General features: G+C 46.2%; 1 protein-coding gene across 4 annotated transcripts in view; it reads right to left on the bottom strand.

The window, feature by feature from the left end:
- The window catches only part of hdac5 (histone deacetylase 5), a 30,876-nt gene extending 7,476 nt beyond the window's left edge, over positions 1 to 23,400 (bottom strand). The window contains exons 1-15 of one of the 4 annotated variants that reach the window (XM_062407554.1): positions 23,310 to 23,400; positions 18,003 to 18,153; positions 7,140 to 7,226; positions 6,597 to 6,859; positions 6,145 to 6,473; positions 5,323 to 5,450; positions 4,109 to 4,240; positions 3,886 to 3,995; positions 3,139 to 3,255; positions 2,784 to 2,895; positions 2,570 to 2,683; positions 2,286 to 2,479; positions 2,067 to 2,185; positions 1,782 to 1,977; positions 376 to 481 (exon numbers count right to left, since the gene is read on the bottom strand). In XM_062407554.1, the coding sequence (XP_062263538.1) occupies positions 376 to 481; positions 1,782 to 1,977; positions 2,067 to 2,185; positions 2,286 to 2,479; positions 2,570 to 2,683; positions 2,784 to 2,895; positions 3,139 to 3,255; positions 3,886 to 3,995; positions 4,109 to 4,240; positions 5,323 to 5,450; positions 6,145 to 6,473; positions 6,597 to 6,859; positions 7,140 to 7,226; positions 18,003 to 18,024 (2,029 nt within the window). In that variant the 5' untranslated portion in view covers positions 18,025 to 18,153; positions 23,310 to 23,400. Of the gene's footprint in view, positions 1 to 375; positions 482 to 1,781; positions 1,978 to 2,066; positions 2,186 to 2,285; positions 2,480 to 2,569; positions 2,684 to 2,783; positions 2,896 to 3,138; positions 3,256 to 3,885; positions 3,996 to 4,108; positions 4,241 to 5,322; positions 5,451 to 6,144; positions 6,474 to 6,596; positions 6,860 to 7,139; positions 7,227 to 14,055; positions 15,415 to 18,002; positions 18,154 to 23,309 lie in introns of those variants that run through there. The other 3 variants (XM_062407553.1, XM_062407552.1, XM_062407551.1) reach the window with 3 other exon arrangements.
- Positions 23,401 to 23,650: the final 250 nt, after the last annotated feature.

The raw sequence follows: 23,650 nt of genomic DNA, 5'->3' as shown, positions 1-23,650 counted from the left end.
CAGACAGGGGCTTCGTTTTATCCTCTTATTTGAGGTTTGTGTAAATAAAACTTCCTGCAGACAAGGAGAGTGATGCAGTCGCCCAGACCTCCGGACACAATAAGTACATGAAATATGCAGTTTGTGTAGACAGAGAAGAGCAGCAACACAACAGATGAACAAACAAGAAGGAGCAACACTAACCAGGGATCTCACTCTATTAAAAAACAGGCGACACAACTGATTTATGATTTTTCATTCAGTTCAGCTCGTTCATCTGAACCATCAGCCAACAGTCACCCCTCTGTTGCTAAGCAACAAGCATCGCAGGTAGGCGGACCAACACCACTGATTTCATCCAATCACAGACCAGAGAAGAACACCACCAGAACTGACCAGTGGTGAAGAGGTGTTTGATGAGATTGACGGTGGCTGCGGGGGACGACTGCGCTCGTCCCAGAGGTCTGTGGGGCAACTGGAACACGCCCATCTGCTGCAAGGCCTGATGGGAGGAGGAGGAGGGGCAGAGGGTGAGACAAGAGCAGGAGGATGAATCAGATATCTGTGTGTCTGTGTGTGTGTGTGTGTGCGCGCATCAAGAACAGAACAGCCTGGTCATTCATAAAAACAGTATGAAAACATTCTATTTAAATTAAGACTGAAAGTGATTAATTGTTTGATTGACAGGTTTTATATTAATGACAACGTGAGGTCATTGTGATTCAGTCAAAGTTTTCTGGAAATTTCACAGATCACAGACCTCCACTGTGTGTGTGTGTGTGTGTGTGTGTGTGTGTGTGTGTGTGTGTGTGTGTGTGTGTGTGTGTGTGTGTGTGAGAGATCACTGCAGACACACATGTTCTGCAGAGTCTATATATAGGGAGCATTGCTGTGCTCCCTACTGCAATCTGGGTGAGTCATCATGTGTGGGCGGACACACTTGTAGGTATACAGACATACAGGAACACACACACACACGCACACACACACAGAGTCCAGTGGTTGAGTCACCAGTTGATGATGTCACTGCAACGTCGGCAGCTGTGTGTGTGGTTTGTCAAGTCTCTTAGCTTCGCTTCACCTGGACACTGACTTGACTCTTACAAACATACACATATATGTGTGTGTGTATATATATATATGTATATGTGTAGTTGTTGTGTAGTTCTATAATTAAATTCTTTATGTCAAAGCTTTCTGTCGATGACTCATCGTGCACTTGTTCCGTGTACTTTCCGACGGATCCATTCAACTCTCCCCTTGAATAAAAGCTGCTTTTCCCATGAGCATTGAGCACAACCCCCCCGGCCCTTATGGAGTGGCACTATACATTTAATTGCATCACCATGCAAGGACAATATTCTTTGTATTCTACTATATTAGTAGCCACAGATCAATATGTACTGTAGGCACTATACCGTTAAACAAACGCTGCGTAGCCGAGGATTCTAGTTTGTTCCTAAACGATGTGAAGGTGAAAAACACCTGAAGCAAAAGTCCAAGTGTGACTCATCACTTTGTGGGATGACGCTGCGTATAAGCAGTTTCATAATCAGGGTAAAAGTAAACAGAACATTATCTAAAGCTGCAACTTGACATTTACAAACATTTAACTATTGAAATACAAGTTCACTGTTGTTATGAAGCAGTCACAGGAAATTGAATATTTGTCAGTGAGCTCAACAACAACTGCTTCATCAACAACACATCTGCTTCACAATCTGTCCACGCGTCTCCTTCTGGAATGAGAGAGGGTGGAGAACCACCGGGTTCAGAGGGAAGTGTTGTGCGTTCACACAGACCTGCGTGTACATCCCCCGGTCCTCCTCGTCAGCCTCCTCCAGCTGGATGACATCTTCATCCTCCTCCTCTTCATCCAGCTCACTCTCGGTACTCTCCCCTTTCACCTGCATGCCCCCATGCTCCTCCTCCAGCTTCAGGTGAATGCTGAGTCTCTCAGAGGAGGGCGTGCTGTCGTCTGACCCCTCCTTCTGAAGCCTGAGCAAAATGTTATCACAGATTCAAAAATGACATTAAGCTGTTAACAATTCCATAGATACATAAAGATGAGGAGAATCGACCCCGACCTGTGAGGTCCCATCCCTCCGTCATCCTCCTGCATGTCGTTGGTCTCTGTTAGCTCCTCCTCCGTCTCCTCTGGGTGGGTGGTGGGTGGCCTGGGAAGTTCAGCCCCCTTGGAAAGCATCTAGATACAAAACGTCATGTTAGTATGTGAATGTGTGTATGTTTAAATGTGTGTTTGTGTGTGTGTGTGTGTGTGTGTGTGTGTGTGTGTGTGTGTGCACCTTGTAGTGTTTCTCCAGGAAGTGCTGGTGCTGCTGCTGAACCACCAGCTGCTGCAGGGCCTGGGGGGACTGGGGCAGAGGTGCACTCTGGGTACGAGCCAGCGGGCGATGGCGAGGCAGCTTGTTGACCGTGCGCATCCCACCTGACACGCCCCTCTCTGCCGTGACCAGCGGCGACTGGCTGTACATGGGGACTGAGTGAGAAGACAATGAGCTGGACACTGCTGCTGATGGTAGTATTCTAGTGAGTGTGTGTGTGAGTGTGTGTGTGTGTGTGTGTGTACCAGCTAGCATAGCAGTCTGTTGTCGGGCCTGCTCCAGCAGTAGAACATGTTGCAGTAATGAGGAATGGGCCGAATGAGAGCTGGTGGGCGGAGTCTCCACGTCGTGTATGACCCCTGCACAGAAACATTATTAAATCCCAACAAGCTGCAAATAAAACAACACATTTCAAAACTCATGTCAACTCATTACAGCGTGATCATTTCTGTTGTCTACCTGCGGGTAGGGAGGACGTGGACAGAAACTGCCCCGTGAGAGCTCCGCCTCCTCGCAGGGATTGGATGGCTTGTAGCTCCGCCTCCTGCTGGGCAGTCAGCTTCTGGGGGGCCTGAGGAGGGGGGGGGGGGGGGGGTAGATACCATGGTTACCTCAGCCCCCTGATCCAAACTCTACTGACTCTAGAGACTGACATGAGTTCATGTTTCTTTGAATTTAGATAATGTCTGGTTCTGTTCTCTTCCAGTCAACAGGGCCGGGCAGGAACACGGATAACCCCCCTGGTAACTGAACCGTTGCCATGTGTGAAGTGGTCAGGCCCGAGTGTGTGTGACAGTGTGTTGCGTTGACTGACCGTGATGTGTGTGTTTGCAGGCAGCCCCAGGGAAATATTTGGCAGCGAGGGCGAAGTGTAGAGACTCAGGGGACTCAGTGTCCCATCGGCCCCCAGCGTCTGATGGAGAGACCTCAGCTGCAGACACAAGGACAGACCGGTTAGTTCCGTGAAGCGTTCTGACGGTGACACTGCAGACTGATCCAGGTTGACATGAGGACCATTGTTTTTAACATCGCCTGTGAGCTCTGACTCATTCTAGCATCTTCTCTCTCCGGAGCTTTGGAGGCTTTTTGTCCGTCAGGTCCCAGTCGGTGTTCACGCTGCACTTTGTAAGATCAATGATGACGATGCTGTTGAGTCACCATTCACTTTCCTCATCGGCCACGTTGATGAAGAGTCGTTTCTTTACAGTAACACAACAACATGTCCCTCCAACCAGAAGACGACTACTTCCGAACTGTGTCACTATGTTTAGCTCTCAGCTTTTCAAACTGAGTCCCTGTGATTGTTGATATAAGAGTAACAGACCTTCACTTGTCGGGTGCAGTCGTTTTCCTTGATGTGTTTCTGTTGGTTTATAAAGAACCTTGTTCAGCTTTGCTCTGTGCTGCCTTAACTTTTCTTCTTACCACAGTGAACTGCAGGGGGCGAGCTCGAGCCGTGGGGACGAGTGCACGACTGACAAAATAAAAGTGACCCCTGCCCTGAACGAGACCATGTGTACAGCTCACTTCAGAATAAGAGTGTGAGTGGTTGTGTGTGTACCTCCGTCTGGATGTTGGGGACTGATCCCGTGTTTCCATTGGCGATAGCTGAGTTGGAACTGTTGGGACTGCTGGGACCAGAACCTGGAGCGCTGTTACAGAGGGAGGACACTGGGCGAGGGACACAACCGAGCAGGAGGAGAGAGAGAGCACAGTGAATACAAACTCCTCTTTGGTTGTTGAAGAGTCCATTTAAACGTCTCCAGCTGTTAATCTGAGTTCACCTGATATCTCTATGGCTCTCTTCTTAAAGGTGCTGATGACCGTTCCATCCTTCCTGCGGAGAAGTGGAGAGCTCCGCCTCTCCGCCACCTTCTGCTTCAACCGTGAACGCACCTTCAGGTTGGGCTCCGAGACTGAGCGAGAGAGAGAGAGAGAGAGAGAGAGAGAGAAAGAGAGAGAACTTGTTTTTAACAGTCTGCTTTCCATTAAGGTGACAGAAGAAAACACATTTTAATCACAGTGTAGTTGCCTGTGTATGTTGTTTATTTAGCCTTTTTCTAGCTTTTAATCTTGAGTCATTTTCTTTGGTCTTTTATTTCATGTGATGGGCCTGATTGTGTCGCTTGTGTTGTGAGTTTCTTTGTGTCCTGAGTGGTGTGTTTTCTTTGGCGGAGCAGTTAATGGGGTTACATCGAGGTGCCTGGTGGTTTGCCAGCAGGAGACTGCTGCATTACATTTTGGCCGGCCCACGTGCTGGCCGGCGGGTTCGATCCCCGGATGAGCAGCGAGAGCGTTTTCAAGTCGCTCTGGACTGAAAGTCAAGGTGAAGAGGAAGGAGCACAAAGAGAAAGAAGCTCAACCAGCACCGGCTCAACTATAACAAAAACCCATGTGTGTCCAACATCAGTCAAGTTTAAATTGTGAGTGAATACACATTGGACTCCAATAAAACTACGCTTACATTAGTGAAGTTCCTGTCACTCAGATTCTTTCTATCCACAAATTGAGGATGTACACAAAAGCAAGTGGTTGCATGTTGATAAGTGACACAAGCACCAGAGTCAGAACAGGAAGCTCGACGGAGTCACTGAAGCTTCCTGTGAGGACGGAGACGTGTCCACACGTTTAACTCTGACCTCACATGCTCAGAGAAACATGGAGTCACATGGAGTCACATGGATTCTCCTTTTATTGTAAATATTATACAACATTTGTCTGACACTGTGTGTTTGAGTGTTTTAAACCAAGGTTTGAGCTACCTCTTCTCTGATGAGTCAGACTCAGTCCTCACCCACACACACACACACTCACACACACACACACACACACATAAACATATATATTCCACCTGTGCATAGTTTTTGGTCAAACTACTTATACATAGAAAGTTACGGATTACACACACACACACGCTCACTCTCTCTCACAAACACACACACACACACACAAGGACACACACAGACACACACACTCTCTCTCTGCCTGTGTCTCGTACCCGTCTTGCGGAGCGGGAAATCATCTTTGCCCTCGTAGTTCCCAAGCATCGGAGGCAGTTTGTAGGAGGGAGGAGTTCCTGGGGTGTTACTCTGCGGAGGAGAGCCCTGCTCCAGGGAGGTGTGTCCCCTGCACACACACACACACACACACACACAAACACACAGAGACACAAACACAGAGACACACACACACACAGAATGAATGTTAGCTGAGTGGGTAAAACAGTTTCAAAGTATTAAGTGAAGCAGAGAAGATGGTTTTGTGTTGGTGTTCTCCTGCTTCATTCATCAGTGGCTGCATTACCCAGAATCACTTCCTTGTTATTTCATGTAACTGTGAGGATGTAACATTTTGTGCCTCTTCCTCGATTGATTTCTTTGAAAGTTTTATTAAGGAAGAATCTGAAAGTGGGGGAATCATTTCAAGCCGACAGCTGAAACCGACCAGATGAGAATGAAATAAACCACTTGGTTTGTCTTTTAATCTCCTAAAGTCCAACACATGCAGATCGGGCTTAGGTTAACAGGTCATTAAATTGAGTGAAGGTGTGAATAGTTTGTAAAGCAGCTTTGAGACCTGCACTGAGCTGCAGATAATCCTGAGAGGGTCGTGTCAGTGTTTGGAAACAAATATCTCAGGATGAAAAAGCAATGCCATAAACATATGCTGCTCTCAGACCTGCACTGAACAGATTATCTGCAGACCGACTCCACCTGGCCTGCTCACATACAGCCTGCAGTCTGGAGAATCCTGTGTGAGGAATTTGAGTCTAAATGTGACTGTTCTGTACAGAGACAAGTTCAACTCTCTGACGGCTCACCAGCATTTTGGGGAGAAGGAATGGTTCAGTCCACCGGGACCAGGCTCTTTCTTACTGAGCAGGAACTCCTGGAGCTTCAGCTTCACTTCCGTGCTGGCAATGGCACCTTCGGGAAACACACAAAGACTTTCAGTCACAGCGCCCACATGTGAATGGCTTGGTTGTGACATCAGTAGTAACCTACTCTCTTTTCCTTTCTCCTTGTGCCTCAGCAGCAGCAGTTGTTGCTCTAGTCTCTGTTTCTCCTGTTCTTCATGTCGCTGTAGCTCCAGTTTCCTCTTCTGTTCCATCTCCTGCTGCCGCTTCGCTGCCAGCAGCTCCTGCTGTTGCTTGAATACACACAAACACACACACACACCTCGCTGAAGGGCTCCCGCTGGCTGTCCGGCCGATTTGCTTATTATGTGGTTCTGGGAGGAACACAACGACTCCCTGGCTGTATCTAAATTTACCTTCAGGTGCTCCTGCAGCTGGACTTCGTGTTGTCTTGTTAGCACTTCGTGTTTTTTTTGGAACTCTGCAAACAGAAGCTGTTTCTGGAGCTCCTGCTGCTGTTTGAGAATCACCAGTTCCTGCTGGAGCTGCTGCTCTCTCAAGGTCGTGTCCACCGCCGCTGCCCCCCCGGACAGGGAGCCAACCCTGGGCTCTGTCCGCAGGTCCATCGGGCCTCCTCCTCCACCTCCTACTCCTCCTGGGCCTTCCCCTGGATCCCCACCTGAACAAGGCAGCAAATGACTATGTGTTTGAATGACTGCATTTTCAGATTTATTTTAGATAGTGACACTCAAATAGTTTCCTTTGGAAACCGGTACGTCTGTTTCTACTGGACCCAGTTGATTTAACTGTGTTCCCTGAGGGATCATGTGATCTTTGAAGAACTCCTTTAAGTAAAAGGACGTAAGGATCATCAGGATCCCCTAAATCTCCTTGGTATGCCACTGATCCACTTTTAGATTCCCCCCCCCCCCCCCATCAAGGACTCTTAGAGGACTCACCAGCCTCTCCACCTCCTCCTCTGTGCTCGTTGGCTGTTCCCACCGGGCTCTGCATCCCCGACGGGAGGCTGCTCTCCACCTCCACTACTGCAGGACGGACACAGACAGAAAAACACAGGACAAATCTGGTTGATTAGTCTGGAAACTGTCAGGGACACAGCAGAATATTACCTCACACACAGGCAACATTCAGATGAGCTGGGAGAAAGTGATGAACACAGCATCACCAGGCTCCGTCCAAACAAAGGAAACTGCAGAATAAGGTCAAATGAGCAGAGAAGTATGTTTGGTCTTGAAGCAGTTTGGTGGAAAATGACAAAAAAATATCAAAACAAAAAGGAATTGGATTCAGTAAATTGGTGTAATACACTAGGAAATGTTAAAACTTAATGTGACAGGTTCATTGCTCTGCACTGGTTTGGATCTGTGGCAGCCACTTGGGCTAATCAGTACGACAAATGAATATTGATTTGTGGCTTCAGGCTTCAGCCGACGTCTCACCAGGTGAAATTAAAGCTGTTTGAACTCATCGAGCAGGAATCCATCATCTTTTCAAGCCTGGCAGGAATAAACCTTCAGTTGTGTGTGTTGGTCATGGATCTGTTTGATGGCCCCTCTTAAGTTCTTTGTAATTACTAACTAGATTTTGACTAACTCATGCTGGATCATTTAAGTTATTTGAAATGTCTTGTCAGTTAAATTTGCCAAGTGCATCGAAAGAAAACCTCTATTGAAAATAATTTAACTATGAAAACAGGAACGAGGATAAAACTCCAGAGAAAGTCTGAAAGAGATTATCCTCCTGCCGTCCATCTTTATTTATAGTTTCCACTTTATACATTTTGTAAATGTGCCTTTGAGCAGGGCAGTGACCCTGACCGGACATAGTAAGCTCTCCTGGTCATGGGTGATTACACCTCTGAATCAGGCTACTTCCTGGAAGAAACCACTCTCTGCATTATGCTGGGACGTCAGATTATTTCCTGTCTTCTGGCCAGGGAGGAAATCCAATTAGGATGTATCTGCTGTGTCGTCTGCCCTCCACCCGCTCTATAGGAAGGTGATGTGACTGGTCACCTCCCAGTCTTTGACACGCCCCCTTTCTGCTCCTGTTTCCCACGTGGGCTCGACTCTTAACCCACGATAAGGCCAAGATCATTAGCCCCGTCCAGGAGGATTATGATCAGTTAGAGGAGGACGGATTTCATCAATCTTTGTTGCCTTTAATCCCAACCTGAGCTCTGACCTTTGACCTCAGACCCTGGCACCAGGAGCAGGTTCTGTATCTACTCTGAGGAAAAGGGTCACAAGCTCACATCTTACTCCTGAAAAATCAAGAAACTGAAAAATGTGGTCATAACCAAAAACGGAGAGAGCCATAGATAAATAAGGGTGTGTGTGTGTGTGCGTGTGCATGTGTGTGTGCGAGTGTGTGTGCGCCCCCCCCTGACATCTAAATTACCTAAACAAATATTCTGGCATTTCACTGTGACGCACGTGTCTCCCCTTCCACTGCGACACACACACTGCCTCACACACACACACACACTGACTCTGTGAGTGTGTGTACAACAGTCTGTTTGGCAAGAGAGCAGCATTCCACAGCAGCCAGGGTCTGACGTCAAACTGAAGACATTTATAGTCTGGTAAACACACACACACACACACACACACACTAACGTACAGTGTGTTGAAAGAGGCGGGTCATAAGCAACCGTTCAGTCAATCATCTGAGTCTCACTGCAGTTACACAGTTAGTCAGGCACCAGGATGGATGCAGTAAAAAGAATAAAAGAGAGTCTGTGCGGCCGTCAGTAAGTCCTGGGAGACGTCAACTAGGACCTCAGTGCTACTATGACTCTATATATGACTCTATATATATATATATATGACTCTATATATGAACCTGTATATGCATCATGCTTATACCACACAGATGTCTTTAGCTCAGGAGGAGTGTTGCATGAAACATACTCAGTCCAGCACAAATAAAGGAAAACATTGATCCAGATGTTGAGAGTAAATATGCTGTGTAACTAGTTCACCCCATACAGCTCTACTGGTTGTACAGTGGTGTGACAGACTGGGAGTCTTCCACTCACAACATATCTTTGACCAGTATTGACAGCGGCGAGCGGAGAGACACAAACCGACAACCACCTGTTTCATTTAGAGCTGTCATCGAGGTCACGAGTTCCATCTGATCAGCACCGGGTAAAGATGAGAGGCTGCAGCTGAAGCTTTTCTACACAACAGACGTGACACTAACCAAACAACACAAGAGTGTGTGTCATCATCATTATCAATAAGTAAGCATAAGTAGGTAGGTAACAAATACTATCATTTTACAATGCATTAATAATCAAACCACTATGTTAATGATCTAATTATCACAACAATAATACGGATTCCTATAAAACTAGGAGTTTGCAACAAGCTGGCAGAGAGTGGAACACAAGGGGCGAGCAGAACATAATTTACATAGTGAATAAATCCCTGATGACAGATCAGCAAGTCGAGAACTCTCTCCAGGACGTAGGTCCTCGTCAGCAATCAATTAAAGACCTCATGACCAAACCTGCAGAGGATTCACCACAAGATGCAAACTCCTGGTTAACTTACACGAAAGGCCGGAGAGGAAACATACAGACGCACCGCGTGTAATCAGATTCAGTCAAATTGATTTGAAAGGTGAAGAGGTGGAATATCCTGGACTGCCCGAGTCATCTGATCTGAGTCTGACGGAGCTGCATTCCTCTTCCTAAAGAGCAGACTGAAGACTCCACAACAAGCAGGAGCTGAGGGAGGCAGCAGTGGAGCCGTGGGAAAGTGTCTGCTGGTGTCTACACAGAATAGTAACCTGAGGATTTCCGTTGATTTAATCTGCGTTTGAATCCCATAATCTTGTGACACATTTCAAACAGTTTCAGTTAAAGAATTACTAAAGAAGAGGTCTTTTTGATTTTTTGATATTATATATGACAATCCTTCCACTCAGGATACGACGTGTTAGAGAGCTGTAAAATCTATTATGGAGCATGTGAGTGTGCAAATAATCATTATTACAAACTTCAGACTAATCAGCCTCGTGTTTTGTATTCAAACATAAAAATAATGACGATAAACCACTGAACCAAAGTAATCTTTAGAAAAAATATTATGTGGACCATGTGAGGACTGTGTGTATTGTGGTAGTTTTGTTGTTGTCTCCTTTTTCCCGTCTCCTCCCTATGCAGGTTGGTTGTGGCAGGGGGCGTGGCTGGCTCTGGGTGCTACAGACGAGACACACCTGCAATCAATCCCTACTCATCATCCACCCCTTAAAGGCCTGGTCTTTCCACCACCTCAGTGCCGGATTAGTCACTACTCAACGGTATCGTGTGCGCTGCAGAGACTCTAACCTTCACTGCCTCTGGATATCTTCTAACCTGTGTTTCACTCCTACTCAGAATCTCCTGGTGACTCTCCACTCTACAACACTTCTTGGTTTCATCCCGGATCAGCCAGCCAGCACCCGGCCGCTCCAACCTGCTCCTGCGTTCACATGAATAAACTTTGTTCTTCATTCAACTATTTACCCGTCTGTGTCTGCTTCGGGGTCCGAACCTGACTTCTACCCTAACAGACTGAGCTCAGAGAGTCAGACAATAACTAATGTTTTAATTTTAGACTATATGCACTTTACTTCAGTAGACATATTTAAAGGTACTTTTACTTTCTACTCTACACATTTTAACAATGCACCGTATTACATGTTCACAATCCATTATCTACCCTTCTTGAGAGGGAGGGGTGCGAGCTGGACGGGTCACCAGAGCATCACAGGGCCGACATCCAGAGACAAACAACCATCTACAGTCAAGTTAGAGCCACAAATGAACTAACCCCGACCTACATGTGTGTGAACTGTGAGAGGACAGACAGAGTGTGAACCAGGAAGCTGCTTACTGCCTCCACACGTTCACACTGTGTTTCTCCACATAAACATAGAGAGTGATGTGTTTCAGGTTCAGAAGACATTTAGACTATTAACAGCTGAAGATAAATTACCAAGCTGATAACCGATGCAGTTCCTTCGATGTGTCTCTTGTGCTACAGACGGTTTTTTACCTGCAGGAAACCAAAGCCTCAAACGTGATTGGTCAAATTAGAACTTTCCCTCAAGTAGAAAAGTTCATTCGGAACTTTTATATTATTATTTATTAGTACTTTTATGTAAGTGAAATGTTTGCGTTCTTCCTCCATCACTTTCCATCAGTGACCGACGCCGTGGTTCGTCTCAGCTCATTAATGTTAACTCGGTCAAGAAGTTGATGATAGGTCTGAATCTAACTTGGCGGCTGTTGGTTTGTGTTTGCCGGCGGCTGGTGACAGAGAGTGACTGAGACTGTGTACAGAGACATCTTCTCTCAGTCTCTCAGCCGAACCTTCATTCATAACAAGTCAACTATTGAACTCTTAAAGACATATTTCAATCTAAGGTTTGTTAAATGAAGTCGTCTCAAGCTGCATCGTTTCAAGTTTCCCACACAGAACATTTTCTACCATAACGAAAATCTACAACATCAAAATAACTTGATCAAGACGTCACTTCTGAAAACCATTCTCACTCAAATACATGAAATCCTCCAGCCTGTAAACATCTCCTGGTTGTTCCTTCATTAAGCAGCACACACCTCATTTCCTCATTACGCCCCTGAAGTGATGTGGTCCTAAGGTTCTCAGCTCAGGAGCTCACGTGCTTCTTGGGCTAAAAAGTGAGTGTCAAGCTCTGAAACTGGGAATTTCCAACATCTGCCTGAGACGGGAGTGCTTAGATCCACTGATCCAGGCTTTATCCAGAGAATCAACAATGCTACACTAAGTGCTGGCCAAGATTGGCTGCTGCTAATGATGGTTAAAAAAAAGGACAGCTTGATGAAGACACAAGGAGAAAGACAGAGGTATGTATTTGATCTGTTCTCTCCCTCTTTCTCTGTTCTGATACATCTCCTGCTCCAGAGCTGCTGCTGCTGGGAGGGATCTCTGGAAGCCAGTATTCCTCTGTTCTCTTCTTTCTCTCCCTGTCCTGTTCATCCCGTGTTGCTAAAAGAAAATAGGCACAATGACGTCAGCCCTGAAAAACACGCTAAAAAAAGCCAGAAGAGAGAGAGTCAGAGAGGGGGAAAGAAAAGACGGAGCAAGACGGAGAGGGAGGTAAAAATAGTATAATGGCTGTGTGTACTTTAGACAAATTAGAAGCTTAGAGCGAGAGGAGTCACATGTGTGGCGCTGCTATGGAGACGGAGGGGTCAGAAGTATTATGGGTTGGCAGACAGTAGGTCATCCATGGATACGGTCTGTTGTGCTGCACCAGGATTTGTGTCATTTGGTTCAATCACTTCTGTGAATATGATCTGTACAGATGAAGTGTTATTGAATTGATTGATGAGAACAACGATGGTCGTGAGTTATGTGCAGCTCCTCTCAGCTGCTCTGTGCAGCTCGGTGTCTTTTAGCTGTGTTCTGGTTTTACAAGCTGCAGCTTTAACGCTTTGGTTCATCAACCTCATTTCAGGGGTAGAGAAATTTTACTGCTGAAAGTTATAGGTTGGGGCATTGACAGGTACGAGCATCTCTGTACCGATCCGATAGCATGTCTTTAAAAAAGTGAGTTTATTTTAAAGAAATCAAATCTTCTTCACCGCTCCAAATCTGCTGTTGCACTGTTCCGCCACTAGCAAGTACTGTTTTTAGTGCAGCGAAGAAGAAGTGATTTCCTGAAGTGCAGCGTTAGGCAGAGTTAGATAAAGCGTCAGGAAGGGACACGCGGTATCGTAACAACGACTTCAAGAAGCCAAGTCGGGGACAGAGGAAGTTAGCGACTGGATGAACAGAGATTAAAGAAATGATTCTGCTTTCACACCTGTTCATCCAGGTGAAGTTTATATGTCTGAAGGATGTACAATAAAAGTAAAACAATAAATGACTACGACTCCATGTAACAGTGGGAATTACAAATCACCCATTCTGAATTGTTTTGTTCGCAGATCATTTCCAGTTCGTTGCCAAACTCAAGGATATTCCAAGGAAACAAGGACTCTGTGTGAGTCTGTAAAGTTCGAACGCACAGACAAACTCACAATCACACAAACACACAAACAGATATATACCCTGATCTGGGTTTGCCAGTGTGCCAACAGTTTAATTGTGAAAAGAGGATTAGAGTGAATGTGCGTCCTGCTTGGACAGACTAACATCCTCCTGGAATCAAGAGGTGGCATCGAGCCACGCTACAACCTCAGCTCACCTCTCCTCTGGCACCGGACATTAAGACCTTTTAGCAGCCGTGTGTCTCAATGGAGCCTCTGAACGTCTCTGCCCACACAGCAGAGGAGTGTCTGAGTGACCGACCGAGCGACCACGTCCCCTTCACTCGAACATGTCGGGGGGGAGTTAGTGGAACACAACACATACTGTTCCCAAACAAAGATGAGAACTGATGGAACTGACCAGGAGAACTGCCGCTGTGGAGATACGAGCAGCTTCCTCTTTACTAGGACTCATGGACTTTGTGGTGGATGTGATAGTGTAACTCACAGCAAATCTAAACATTAGTATCATGAGTTATTAGTACAGATCTGAGGTGAAATGTGCTAATCTGACATGGAGAGATTTAAATACCTTAACTGCCCCCATAAGCTGTGTGTGTCCCAGCCAGTGTGGCTGCTGACCGTGTTGGTGAGTGAGCCATCCAGCCGTTACTGGCTTTCTGTCCCTTTCAAAACCTCAAAACGCTGTGTTGCTCTCACGCCTCTCCAGGAGGGCGAGCATCTCAGTTTGAAAACCAGGGACTCAGATCGACTGTCCAGCCCACACACACACGCATCATTCCTCTGAAACACACACACACACCTATTTCCCAGATATGACTCACCGGTGGTGGGCATGGCAGCGCTGGAGCCCCCGTTGCCATTCAGGAGCTCCAGAGGCTGATGGTGGCTGTCGGTGCTCGAGGAGGAAAAGCAGGACTCTGTCTCATAGATGGTCTGCAACATGGCGCACAATCCTGACACTGTGGGACGCAACAGCATGCCAAGACAAGAGGCAGCCTCTAGTCTGTCACGAAAATCAAAGAAGTCAGCTTCTCTTTGGGGAGACCGCCATGGCTTAGAGTAGGACTCCAGCTGTCAAAGACCCAGATCCACAAACATGGAGCTGTGCTTTCAAAGAGGAACAATCGGCTAAATTGAAAACTTCCTCTATCGCAAAAAGGATCTTAAAGTTTATAGAAAATAATGATAACAAATCCCATCACAAAAACCGAAAGGACTCCTCTGAGCTTGAACTGTGTAATCCAGCAGAGAGTCTGCTTCAGCTCCAGCCTCCAGAGTGATGTGGAGCTTCTGCTGCTCCGTGTGTGCTGTGATGACCAGTCACTGAGACCAAACACAATATCCTCCTCGCATCAGCAACAGGTTGCAGAAATCCGCTCGTTCAATCCCAGAAAGGAGCAGGCAGAGAAATGTAACTTGTGCATCACCTGGGGTCCTGGTCCATGCACTTCCCCAGCTCCTGAGCGCTGACAGCTGCCTTTTGGGTCAGTGTTGCAGAAAAAGCAAGAAATAAAGTTGATTTCTTCTGGTGTGCTGAGAAGCCTGTGAGAGTCCTTACCCACTAACAACTCTCAAACCAAGACCAGAAGGCAGCCAACGGGTTGCTCCTGATGAAAAGAGCGAGCGATTCCAGGCTGAGGAGTGACGGGAGGGCTCGGCTGGAGAGCGGAGCTGCTGCAGCCGCTCTGCTGCTTCCCACAGCTAACAACACAACAAAAATACAGAGACAGGGAGAAGCCGAATTCCCCTGCTCTGGTGCATCAAAGGATCCTCATGCTGTTCTCCTCCTGGCTGACGAGAGGGAGAGGAGAGGAGGAGGGGGTGGAGGAGGAGGAGGAGGAGGAGGAGAGGCAAGGACATAAATAGCTTTGGGAGAACGCTCCCCGAGGTTCCATGCTTCCAAAATTAGAACGAAGAGCTGAGAGAATGACAGTGAAAGGGAAATGGAAGGAAGGAGGGAGAGTGAGAGAGCAGCGTAAGAAAAAAAGAAGTGAGCAGAGGAAGGCTGAGCGGCCAGGGATCACATGTTGGCCTCTTATCTCCAAAACACACGAAGGGGACAGAAAGGCAGAACCAGCTGCTGGTCAGACGGCTAATGTTCCCTGTCTAAGAGCCATTGTGTGTGTGTCTGTGTGTGTGTGTTCGTGTGTGTGTGTGCCTGATGCTCTTTGGGCTTAATGAACGGAGAGAGAGAGAGAGAGAGAGAGACAGAGAGACAGAGAGATAGAGAGACAGAAAGAGCGAGTGAGAGAGATAGATAGAGAGAGCGAGACAGAGAGACAGAGAGAGACAGAGAGAGAGAGAGAGAGAGAGAGAGAGATAGAGAGAGAGAGAGAGAGAGAGAGAGCAAGTGAAAGTAGATCACTGGGTGGAAAGGAAGTTCATAGGAAGAAGAGAAAGTCAGCGGCAGCTTGTTTCATTTCAATGAGCGTCTCATCATCAGCTGTGAGAGACAGAGGGGGGGGGGGGGGGGGGGGGGGGGGGACACAGGTACTCCTTCATCGACCGTCCGTCCATCCATCCATCCATCCATCCATCCATCCATCTATCTTCATTCATCGCCTTCTTATTTTAGATTCATATTTCTGTTGTGTGTGCAGTGGCTGCTAAAAAAAGATTATGGGAGAGGGGAGGAGAGGAGCATTTATAACGCACAAGATGGGGGGGGGGTGATGGAGGGACTATAGATGAAAATAGCCTGCCAGAGAGGAGGAGGAGCTACAGATAAAAATAGAAACAGGGAGAGAGAGATGGGGAGAGGGGGCGGGGGGGGGGAGAGCATTAAGCCTACAGCTCGGGGGGTGGGGGGTTTACAGCGATGTCATGTTTCTGTTCTGCACTTCCCAGAGATCACCTGTCAGTCAAACGGCTGTGCAGACATGTATTGGTCCGGTGGGGAAGAACCTCACATTAACCTCGTCCTCATGTTTATGACCAAATATCTGCAAAAGGAATGTTATCATCTGTAGCCTCCATCCGGTGCTACGTCCACGTGACAACTCATGAACCTGAGATGTTGACATGTCCACAGACTGGAGCCACGTCCTCGTGTCTCTGTGACGAGACGTTACTACACGTCTCTGATTCACAGCAACACTGGCACCAGCTCCCAGCACAACACCAGCAGACCACACTGGTGCTCCTAACTTCACAGGTCCATCGATGGAACTGTCTTTAACTGCAGACAACACAAAGGTGATCACAACGTTTCTGCTGGCTTTACTGGTCTTACTGGTCCCGATGGTCCCACCCCCAGCGCCTGATGTAGAGAAATGTCATGCAGAATCAAGGAAAGGTCAGTTTTTTAAACGTAAAGCTGCTCTGCTCTCTGTGCTGTCAGTGTGGATATTATTAATTAAAACCACTGGCTATTTATAGCTTTTGTTTATTCCATTTGGCAGCTCAGTCCTGAGTGTAGCTACACTTTAAGGAACAGGCTCCAGTGTTTTAACGGAGAGGACAGAGATGTTTCTACCATGGATTTAAAAAACTAGGAATCAGGTTTAAACAGCTGAAGGTGAAACCCTTAATTTCTCCAGCAGATTAGATTCTAATTCATTCAAACATGTCAATTATTTTGACTCCTCCATAACTGTCCACGTTTAATATCTGGGCTGCTTGTTTGTGACAGTTTCCTCTCCAGGAATGATAATATTTCATTTGATCATCACCTCCATCTCACCTCCTCCTCATCAGCTCCTATGAAACCAGCTCTGTGTCCTCAGGCAGATTCAGAGCTGCCTCGGTCGGACATGAGAGACGGAACAGATAGAAAGAGAAGAAATGTAAATACTGAGAAGTGGCCAGGCAACCTGTCTGACATCTCCTCAGTCTCACATACTAAACACATCTGCTAAAGGTGTGTGTGTGTGTGTGTGTGTGTGTGTGTGTGTGTGTGTGTGTGTGTGTGTGTATGTGTGTGTGTGTGTGTGTGTGTGTGTGTACTGCAGTAGTTCAGTGGATGACTCATCTCTGCGTTTCTATTTGAGGAGCATCAAACCCTGGAGTCACACTGCTGTGTGTGTGTGTGTGTGTGTGTGTGTGTGTGTGTGTGTGTTTGTTTGTATCATGTACTACATCTGGGCTATTTCTGTATCCATGACAACCAAGTTGGGGAGTCAGTCAGAAGTCTGTCTAAAGTTCCCTGAGGTGTCTGAAAGGTGTCGTGAGTCTGTGAAACCCAGTCTGACGTCAGGGTGTCCTATCACTCCACATCCACATTACAATCACACGTCCTCAGAGTTACAGTTTGAAACCAAAATGTGTCCACACAACCACAGTAAGACACACACACACACAAACACACACACACACAGATATGACTGCTTCTGATATTCAGCTGGACAGAGCTCCAACAGAGTTCCAGGTCCTGCCCCCCCCCCCAGAGTTCACAAGTGCAACAGCAGACCCAAGGACATAAGCTGTTCTCAGCTCCTGAGAATGTCCACACAATGGACTGTCTCTGCATGTCCCATATGAACAACGCAGCAGGAGGATCTCCACAGCGATCAGGTCCAGTGATCTCAGCCTCGGCCCCCCCACTCACCAAAAGCTCCCAAATCTATTAATCTCTTTGTGATCAAGTTATTTGATGATATAGAAATGGGATGAAATGTCACGACTGACAGCAGAGACTGACTTGTGATTGGTTGAATGTGTGTATCGAGGATGTGTGGAAGTGGAGACACATCGTTGATCTGGATGATATAAACCAGTAACACAACTACTAACCACAGCAGCTGCCTGGAAGAGAAAGACACAGACTTACCTGAGGTGTGTACTGAACTCATATAGGTTGTAAATGAGCGCCTCTCCCCAGTTCGTCCACTGTGACTGTGTGAGAGAGTTAAAGTGGCTGCTCTGTGTCGGCCATGTGTCGGAGGGCAGTCCAAGCAGACTTTTTCTGAATGTTGGCTTTTCTGCAAAAGAGAAAATTGCTTTTTCTTAGCATTTACTATTCAGCTTTTTATTAATAACAAGCTTTATCTGTAGCACTTTAAATCTAGTTCTAAAAAAACGAAAGCACCGGAAACCCTGTGAACAACCTCGGATGCAGGAAAATACACAATCTGTTAACACTGAACCAGCGTCGCTCTTTGGTCATGAAAACAAATCAAGGGCAAAGATAACGACAAAGGTCTCACAAGCTTTGGATCAATACGATAGTCTGAGTATAAAGAGCTCAAGGAACATTTCATTATTTGTGTGGTAACCAGTCGGATCTGATTTGGATGTGTGTGTGTTTCTGCCGGTCCAGACTCAAATGCAGTTTTCAAACTCAAACAAACCCAACTATCTGTTTCAGCGGCTCTACAACTCCAGACCAGAGCGGTTTCCAGGCTCATCTGTAGCAGAGATGATTCATTTTAGAATTAAAACGTAATGGTGTGGATGTAGCATTAATCAGGAACCGTGCATTGATGTGATAAAACAACAATCAGACATGACGGTTGTTCAAACAGGCCGAGCTTCACTCCTGACAAACTGTGTCAATACAAGGTTTAATCAGCGTTAATGATCAGCCACACAGGATCGCTAAAACGAGACCCAGCACGTCTGTTCATATTGTTCTGGAAAATTAGAGGAATAACAACGTGACACATTTAGCATCCAAAGCAATCAGTCTGCTCCTCTGGCAGCCGTCACTGATTCTCACACTCAGGTTCCCATGTTCATTAAAGAGCCTCGAAGCCACAGCAACAGGGTGGACACATCCAGAGCTCATACAGAATTAATATGTAATTAAATAATAATTATTTTCCATTCACTTTTTCCCTTTCTCTTAAATTGTGACTTTTTTTAGAATAATTTTGTGAATTTACAGATAAATAATGAAGAAATCTTTATGGAACTCTGACATCTGAGCTCGTTGCGACACAGCAGTGCAGCGACTGGAGAGGATCTAAGTTGGATCAACTCTTTAATCCACATTTTAACTGGGGTCAATGGGATTTATCTCCAGTCACTGAAGAGTGATGAATGATTTTAATGTTTTTCAGTTGCAGTGACTGATGAGACACACGCTTCATGTTCTTGATGATATTATTTTAAATGTATTCATCTTGGCTGGTTTGCCCACTCATTTTACCATCACAATAAAACCTACTTAAAATAAAGGATTAAATAAAACATAAAAAAGATATCTTCATCAGTCTGGTTAATTATCATTCATACATCCAAAATTGTTTACAGAAATATTTTCACATTTGCTTTTTAGCGATTAGGTATAAACAAAGGCTGGTATTATCTTTAAGCTTGTTTTGTCTGAAGGCAGATGTTTACTCCGAGTGACCAGAGGTTCAGAGGTTATCAAGAAATGACTTGTTTACCAATCTGCATTTATGTTGCACTACAAAACGCACAAAAAATGATGAACAGTAACTGACTGATCAGCCGCACGAGACAAACAATGACGTGGTTCACTCCTGTTGTTCGGTTTTTAATGTTGCCTCTTTAATTTTCTTGTATAATTATACATTTTTTTAAATAATATATTTAATGTTATTTACATTTGTCTTCTCTGATAACAATGTTCATTTCATCTCTGGGCATCTGTGGACTCTGATTTCATCTTTTTCATTTGATGATTTATCAACATGTGTCCTGATCCAACAGGAATTAAATGACATTAAGGAAACAAGCTGTTGCATAATGAGACTGCCTGGCCCTCTGGCGCCACCTACTGGTCTCATATCAACAAAGTTCTCTTATGGGGTTCAGTGTCTTACACAAGGACATGGAAGGGGGGGGAGACTGGGATCGAACCACCCACCATCTGGTTAGTGGACGACCCACCCACCCTCTTCCTCCTGAGGCTCAAGTGAGTTGTATTGTGATCATCATCATCATCATCATCATAATCAGCATTGTGTTAACAGCATGACACAAACTGTTTACTGCTCCATAAGAGTGTGTGTGTGTGTGTCTGTGTGTGTGTGTGTGTGTCTATGTGTGTGTTTGTACTTCTTGATTGGAAAACGAGCAGTGACAGACTAAGAAATCCTCCTCCTCCTCCTCCTCCTCCTCCTCCTCCTCCTTCAGTTCACACCATCATTTCCTAAAATACCTGGGAGAGGAGCAGGAAGTGCTGCCTGGCAACCAGGGAGCTGGCTGCCGTGGTAACAGTTCACCTGAGCACCTCTTCCCTAAACAAACAGCGAGTGTGAAACACACACAGACACACACACACACAGACACACACACACAAACTGGGATGAAGAGTCACAATCAGCCACTCGCACGATTTGTTTATAGCCTCGTTTTCCTTGAACTTGTGTTCCGTGTCTCTCTCACACACACACACACACTACATAACAGATCTCTCTCTCTCTCTCTCTCCATCTCTCTCGTTCATGGAGTGACCCTTGACCTCTGAGGTGTGACTTGAGGCTATAACCAAGCTGGTCCCTCACAATGCTCCATCCAACCGACCAATCGTCTGCCCCCTGCACTGCAGTGAGATGCTCCTGCCCTTTAAAACACTGAATGTCCAAATTAGACAGCAGGAGTGTTTGTGGAGGATTCACCAGGAGCGAGGGGGCGTGTCGATGACGTAAGCAGAGCTGATGTCAAGACAGAGATTTTGGTGATAATGGCCGGTGCGTTGTGAGTGGTGCAGTGAAACGTCAGCTTCTGCCTCTCTCTCCTGCGCCGCACCTCACCTGAACGCTCTGGAGAGTTCTGTGTTGTCCTGAACGTGTCTGAGCAGAGAAGCTCCTGCTGGTTTGTTCCTGTGTAAAAGACAAACTCTGGAGAAAGTCCAGAGCCCATTCTTCAGACTTCATGTCTGAAAACAGCTAAAGAAAGTAGCTCACTTAGAAAAGGTTCATTAAGATTTCACATCCTTGGGTCCATGCCTCGTCTGACTGGTCATGACCTTGTATTTGACTACGGATCCTACGACTTGGACAAAACACTATAATATGCCCTGAAAGGACAGAAGAAAGGATGGACACGGTTTGAAGGTGAAGAAGGGAGGATAAAGGAGAATGACATGATTACAGGGTGAAGAGAGCTAGAACACAACTTCTACAACTGCAATCAGAGCTGGGATCATCTCGACAGACTGGTTTTCTCTTTGTGTCATTCAGTGCAGCAAATCAGCGATTGTCTCCAAGCCCAGTAAAACATGCTTGAAGCACAAATACTAACAAATGTCATTAAAGTGATCATTGGGGGTTTAGGTATTCTACTTTCACACAGTCTGATGTTTCCTGTAATTTTCCAGAGGGGCTGTTTATGACAATGAAAATGTGCAGTGTCAGTAGCGCCAGACATTGTCTGGAATTTGTCCTGCAAATGTCCGACTGAGTCCATGTGAGAAAACATCAGGGAAATGTGTGGCCTTCAGAAGATGTCACACAGGTTGTGAGTTGTTGTACAGCTTCCGTCACTGCAGACAGCCCCACTCGTTTTGAGGAGATGAGTTTCCCCGTGTGTGTAGCCAGGGGTCTAGAAGGAATCACACGAAAGCAACAAGCTGGTGTGTGAATGATAACTATTCCACTCGTCTATGAGTAGAGCATGTAGCATCATTGAGGAGTGGCAACGACGGCTGAAATCCCCACCAAGTTGTCATGTGTCCGAGTTTGCCAAATATGCATGTGAATGCCGCACAACCAGCCTCAACACAAACTGGCCCACAGCAGGCCTGGATGATTTGTGGGCTGTGTGTCAGAGACGCACAATGTTTAACTGTTTAAGCAATAATTCAACGCCAAGGAGATTTTAAAGCTCGAGCAGAAACCTACAAAGTCACGATCAAAACCTGCTTGTGCACAGATGTTTCAGTTTCTGATGACTGAAAAAAGACACAACACAACAAACCACCAGAGCCTTGACCCTGCACACCCCACGAGAACCCCGGAACTCGTTTGAGAGGACAACTGGCTGCAAGCGGATCGGAAAATTATCAATATTCAGATTCTATCTTTCCACTGTCCCCACCAGAGTAAAAGCACAAATTTCATTTTGTTGCTGCAATGCAAATATCTTTTTGTGAACTTGGGTCTGAGGATTGTGTCGCTGGCTTTACAGACCTCCCTCACACTTACATATAAACCACTCATGTGAACAGTCATAAAGTAAATACTGTTTGATTTGATGAAAACAACGACTATAGAAACATTGGTGTAGATAAACCAGGTAGGATGAACACAAACAATACAAGGGGACAGAACAACACAACATCACAAACACACACGTTCACAACAGGGACCGAGCCTCTACATTACAATGCACATTGGATTCTGTGACACTCACATTAAGAAGTATAATTGACATTGCTAACGATAGTCACCTACCACCTGACTTAAGCTGCGTACTTGCTATTACTAGTAGTAGCTGTTGTGTAACTAGGTTCTGTTAGTTGGAAAGTCTTCACTGGTAAGTAACTGGTTATCCTCTGTTCAACCACTGGTGACAAGGGTTCACGACTGGTATCTCTAGATGTCTGGTGACCTCTTGTTGTTAACTACTCCTGGTCAGTCACCACGTGATGGGAGTTGTACTATGTTGTCTGTCTGGTAGCTAGTAAGCTCCTAGGATATCTGGCTGTAAATGTATATCACTGGTTAGTAACTGGTTATCCTCCCACTGGAAACTAGTGCAGAGGGTGGATGACTGTGCTGTGTTAGCTGTAGGTGACTGGTTACCTCTTGGTGGTCCCAGTTAGCTGCTGGTTATCTCCTGGTCAGTCCCCACAGAGCTGGTTCTGGTAGCTAGTCAGCTCTTATGTCATAGGGTTATCTGGTTAGTTCTTCACTGGTTAGTAACTGGTTATACTCCCACTAGGCAGCAGTGCAGAGGGTGGATGACTGTGCTGTGTTAGCTGTAAGTGACTGGTTAGCTCTTGGTGGTCCCAGTTAGCTGCTGGTTAAGTCCTGGTCAGTGTGAGGTGTCATCTTCTGTCCTTTAGCTTTAGCTCCAGCTGCAGCTAACGTCAAAGTTAGCTGCAGTGTTTAAATCGTGTTGTTTCTCCCAGAAACCTTCAACTTCCTGTCCGGGTTTATCCTGCATGGACTCACGCACACAGACACACACCGACACACACTCTCACACTCACACTTCCACAAACCTCTCGGCTCCGTGGATGTCGGCGGGTCCTTCTGGAACGCGTTATCCGCGCAGAGGTCGCTTCCTCCCGGCTTGGTTTCTGCCGAGCCTCGTTGTGTCTCCCTCCCCGCGGAGCTTCTGTCCTGCTCCTTTATTTTATTTTGGAACAAAAGCAGCGGATCTTCACCTCCTCCTCCATATTTACTCTCTCTCTCTCTCTCTCTCTTTCGCGCTCTCTCTCTCTCTTTCTCTCTCTCTCTCTCTCTCTCTCTCTCTCTTTCTCTCTCTCTCCACCAACAACAACATTACTGACGTCCTCCCCCTGCCACGTGACCAGGCTGCTGCTAAAAATACACTCTATGG

This window comes from Platichthys flesus, chromosome 16 (assembly GCF_949316205.1).
Source record: "Platichthys flesus chromosome 16, fPlaFle2.1, whole genome shotgun sequence".
NCBI lineage: Eukaryota > Metazoa > Chordata > Actinopteri > Pleuronectiformes > Pleuronectidae > Platichthys > Platichthys flesus.
The sequence above is the reverse complement of the archived record's forward strand: the minus strand, read 5'-3'. Positions and strand labels throughout refer to the sequence as shown.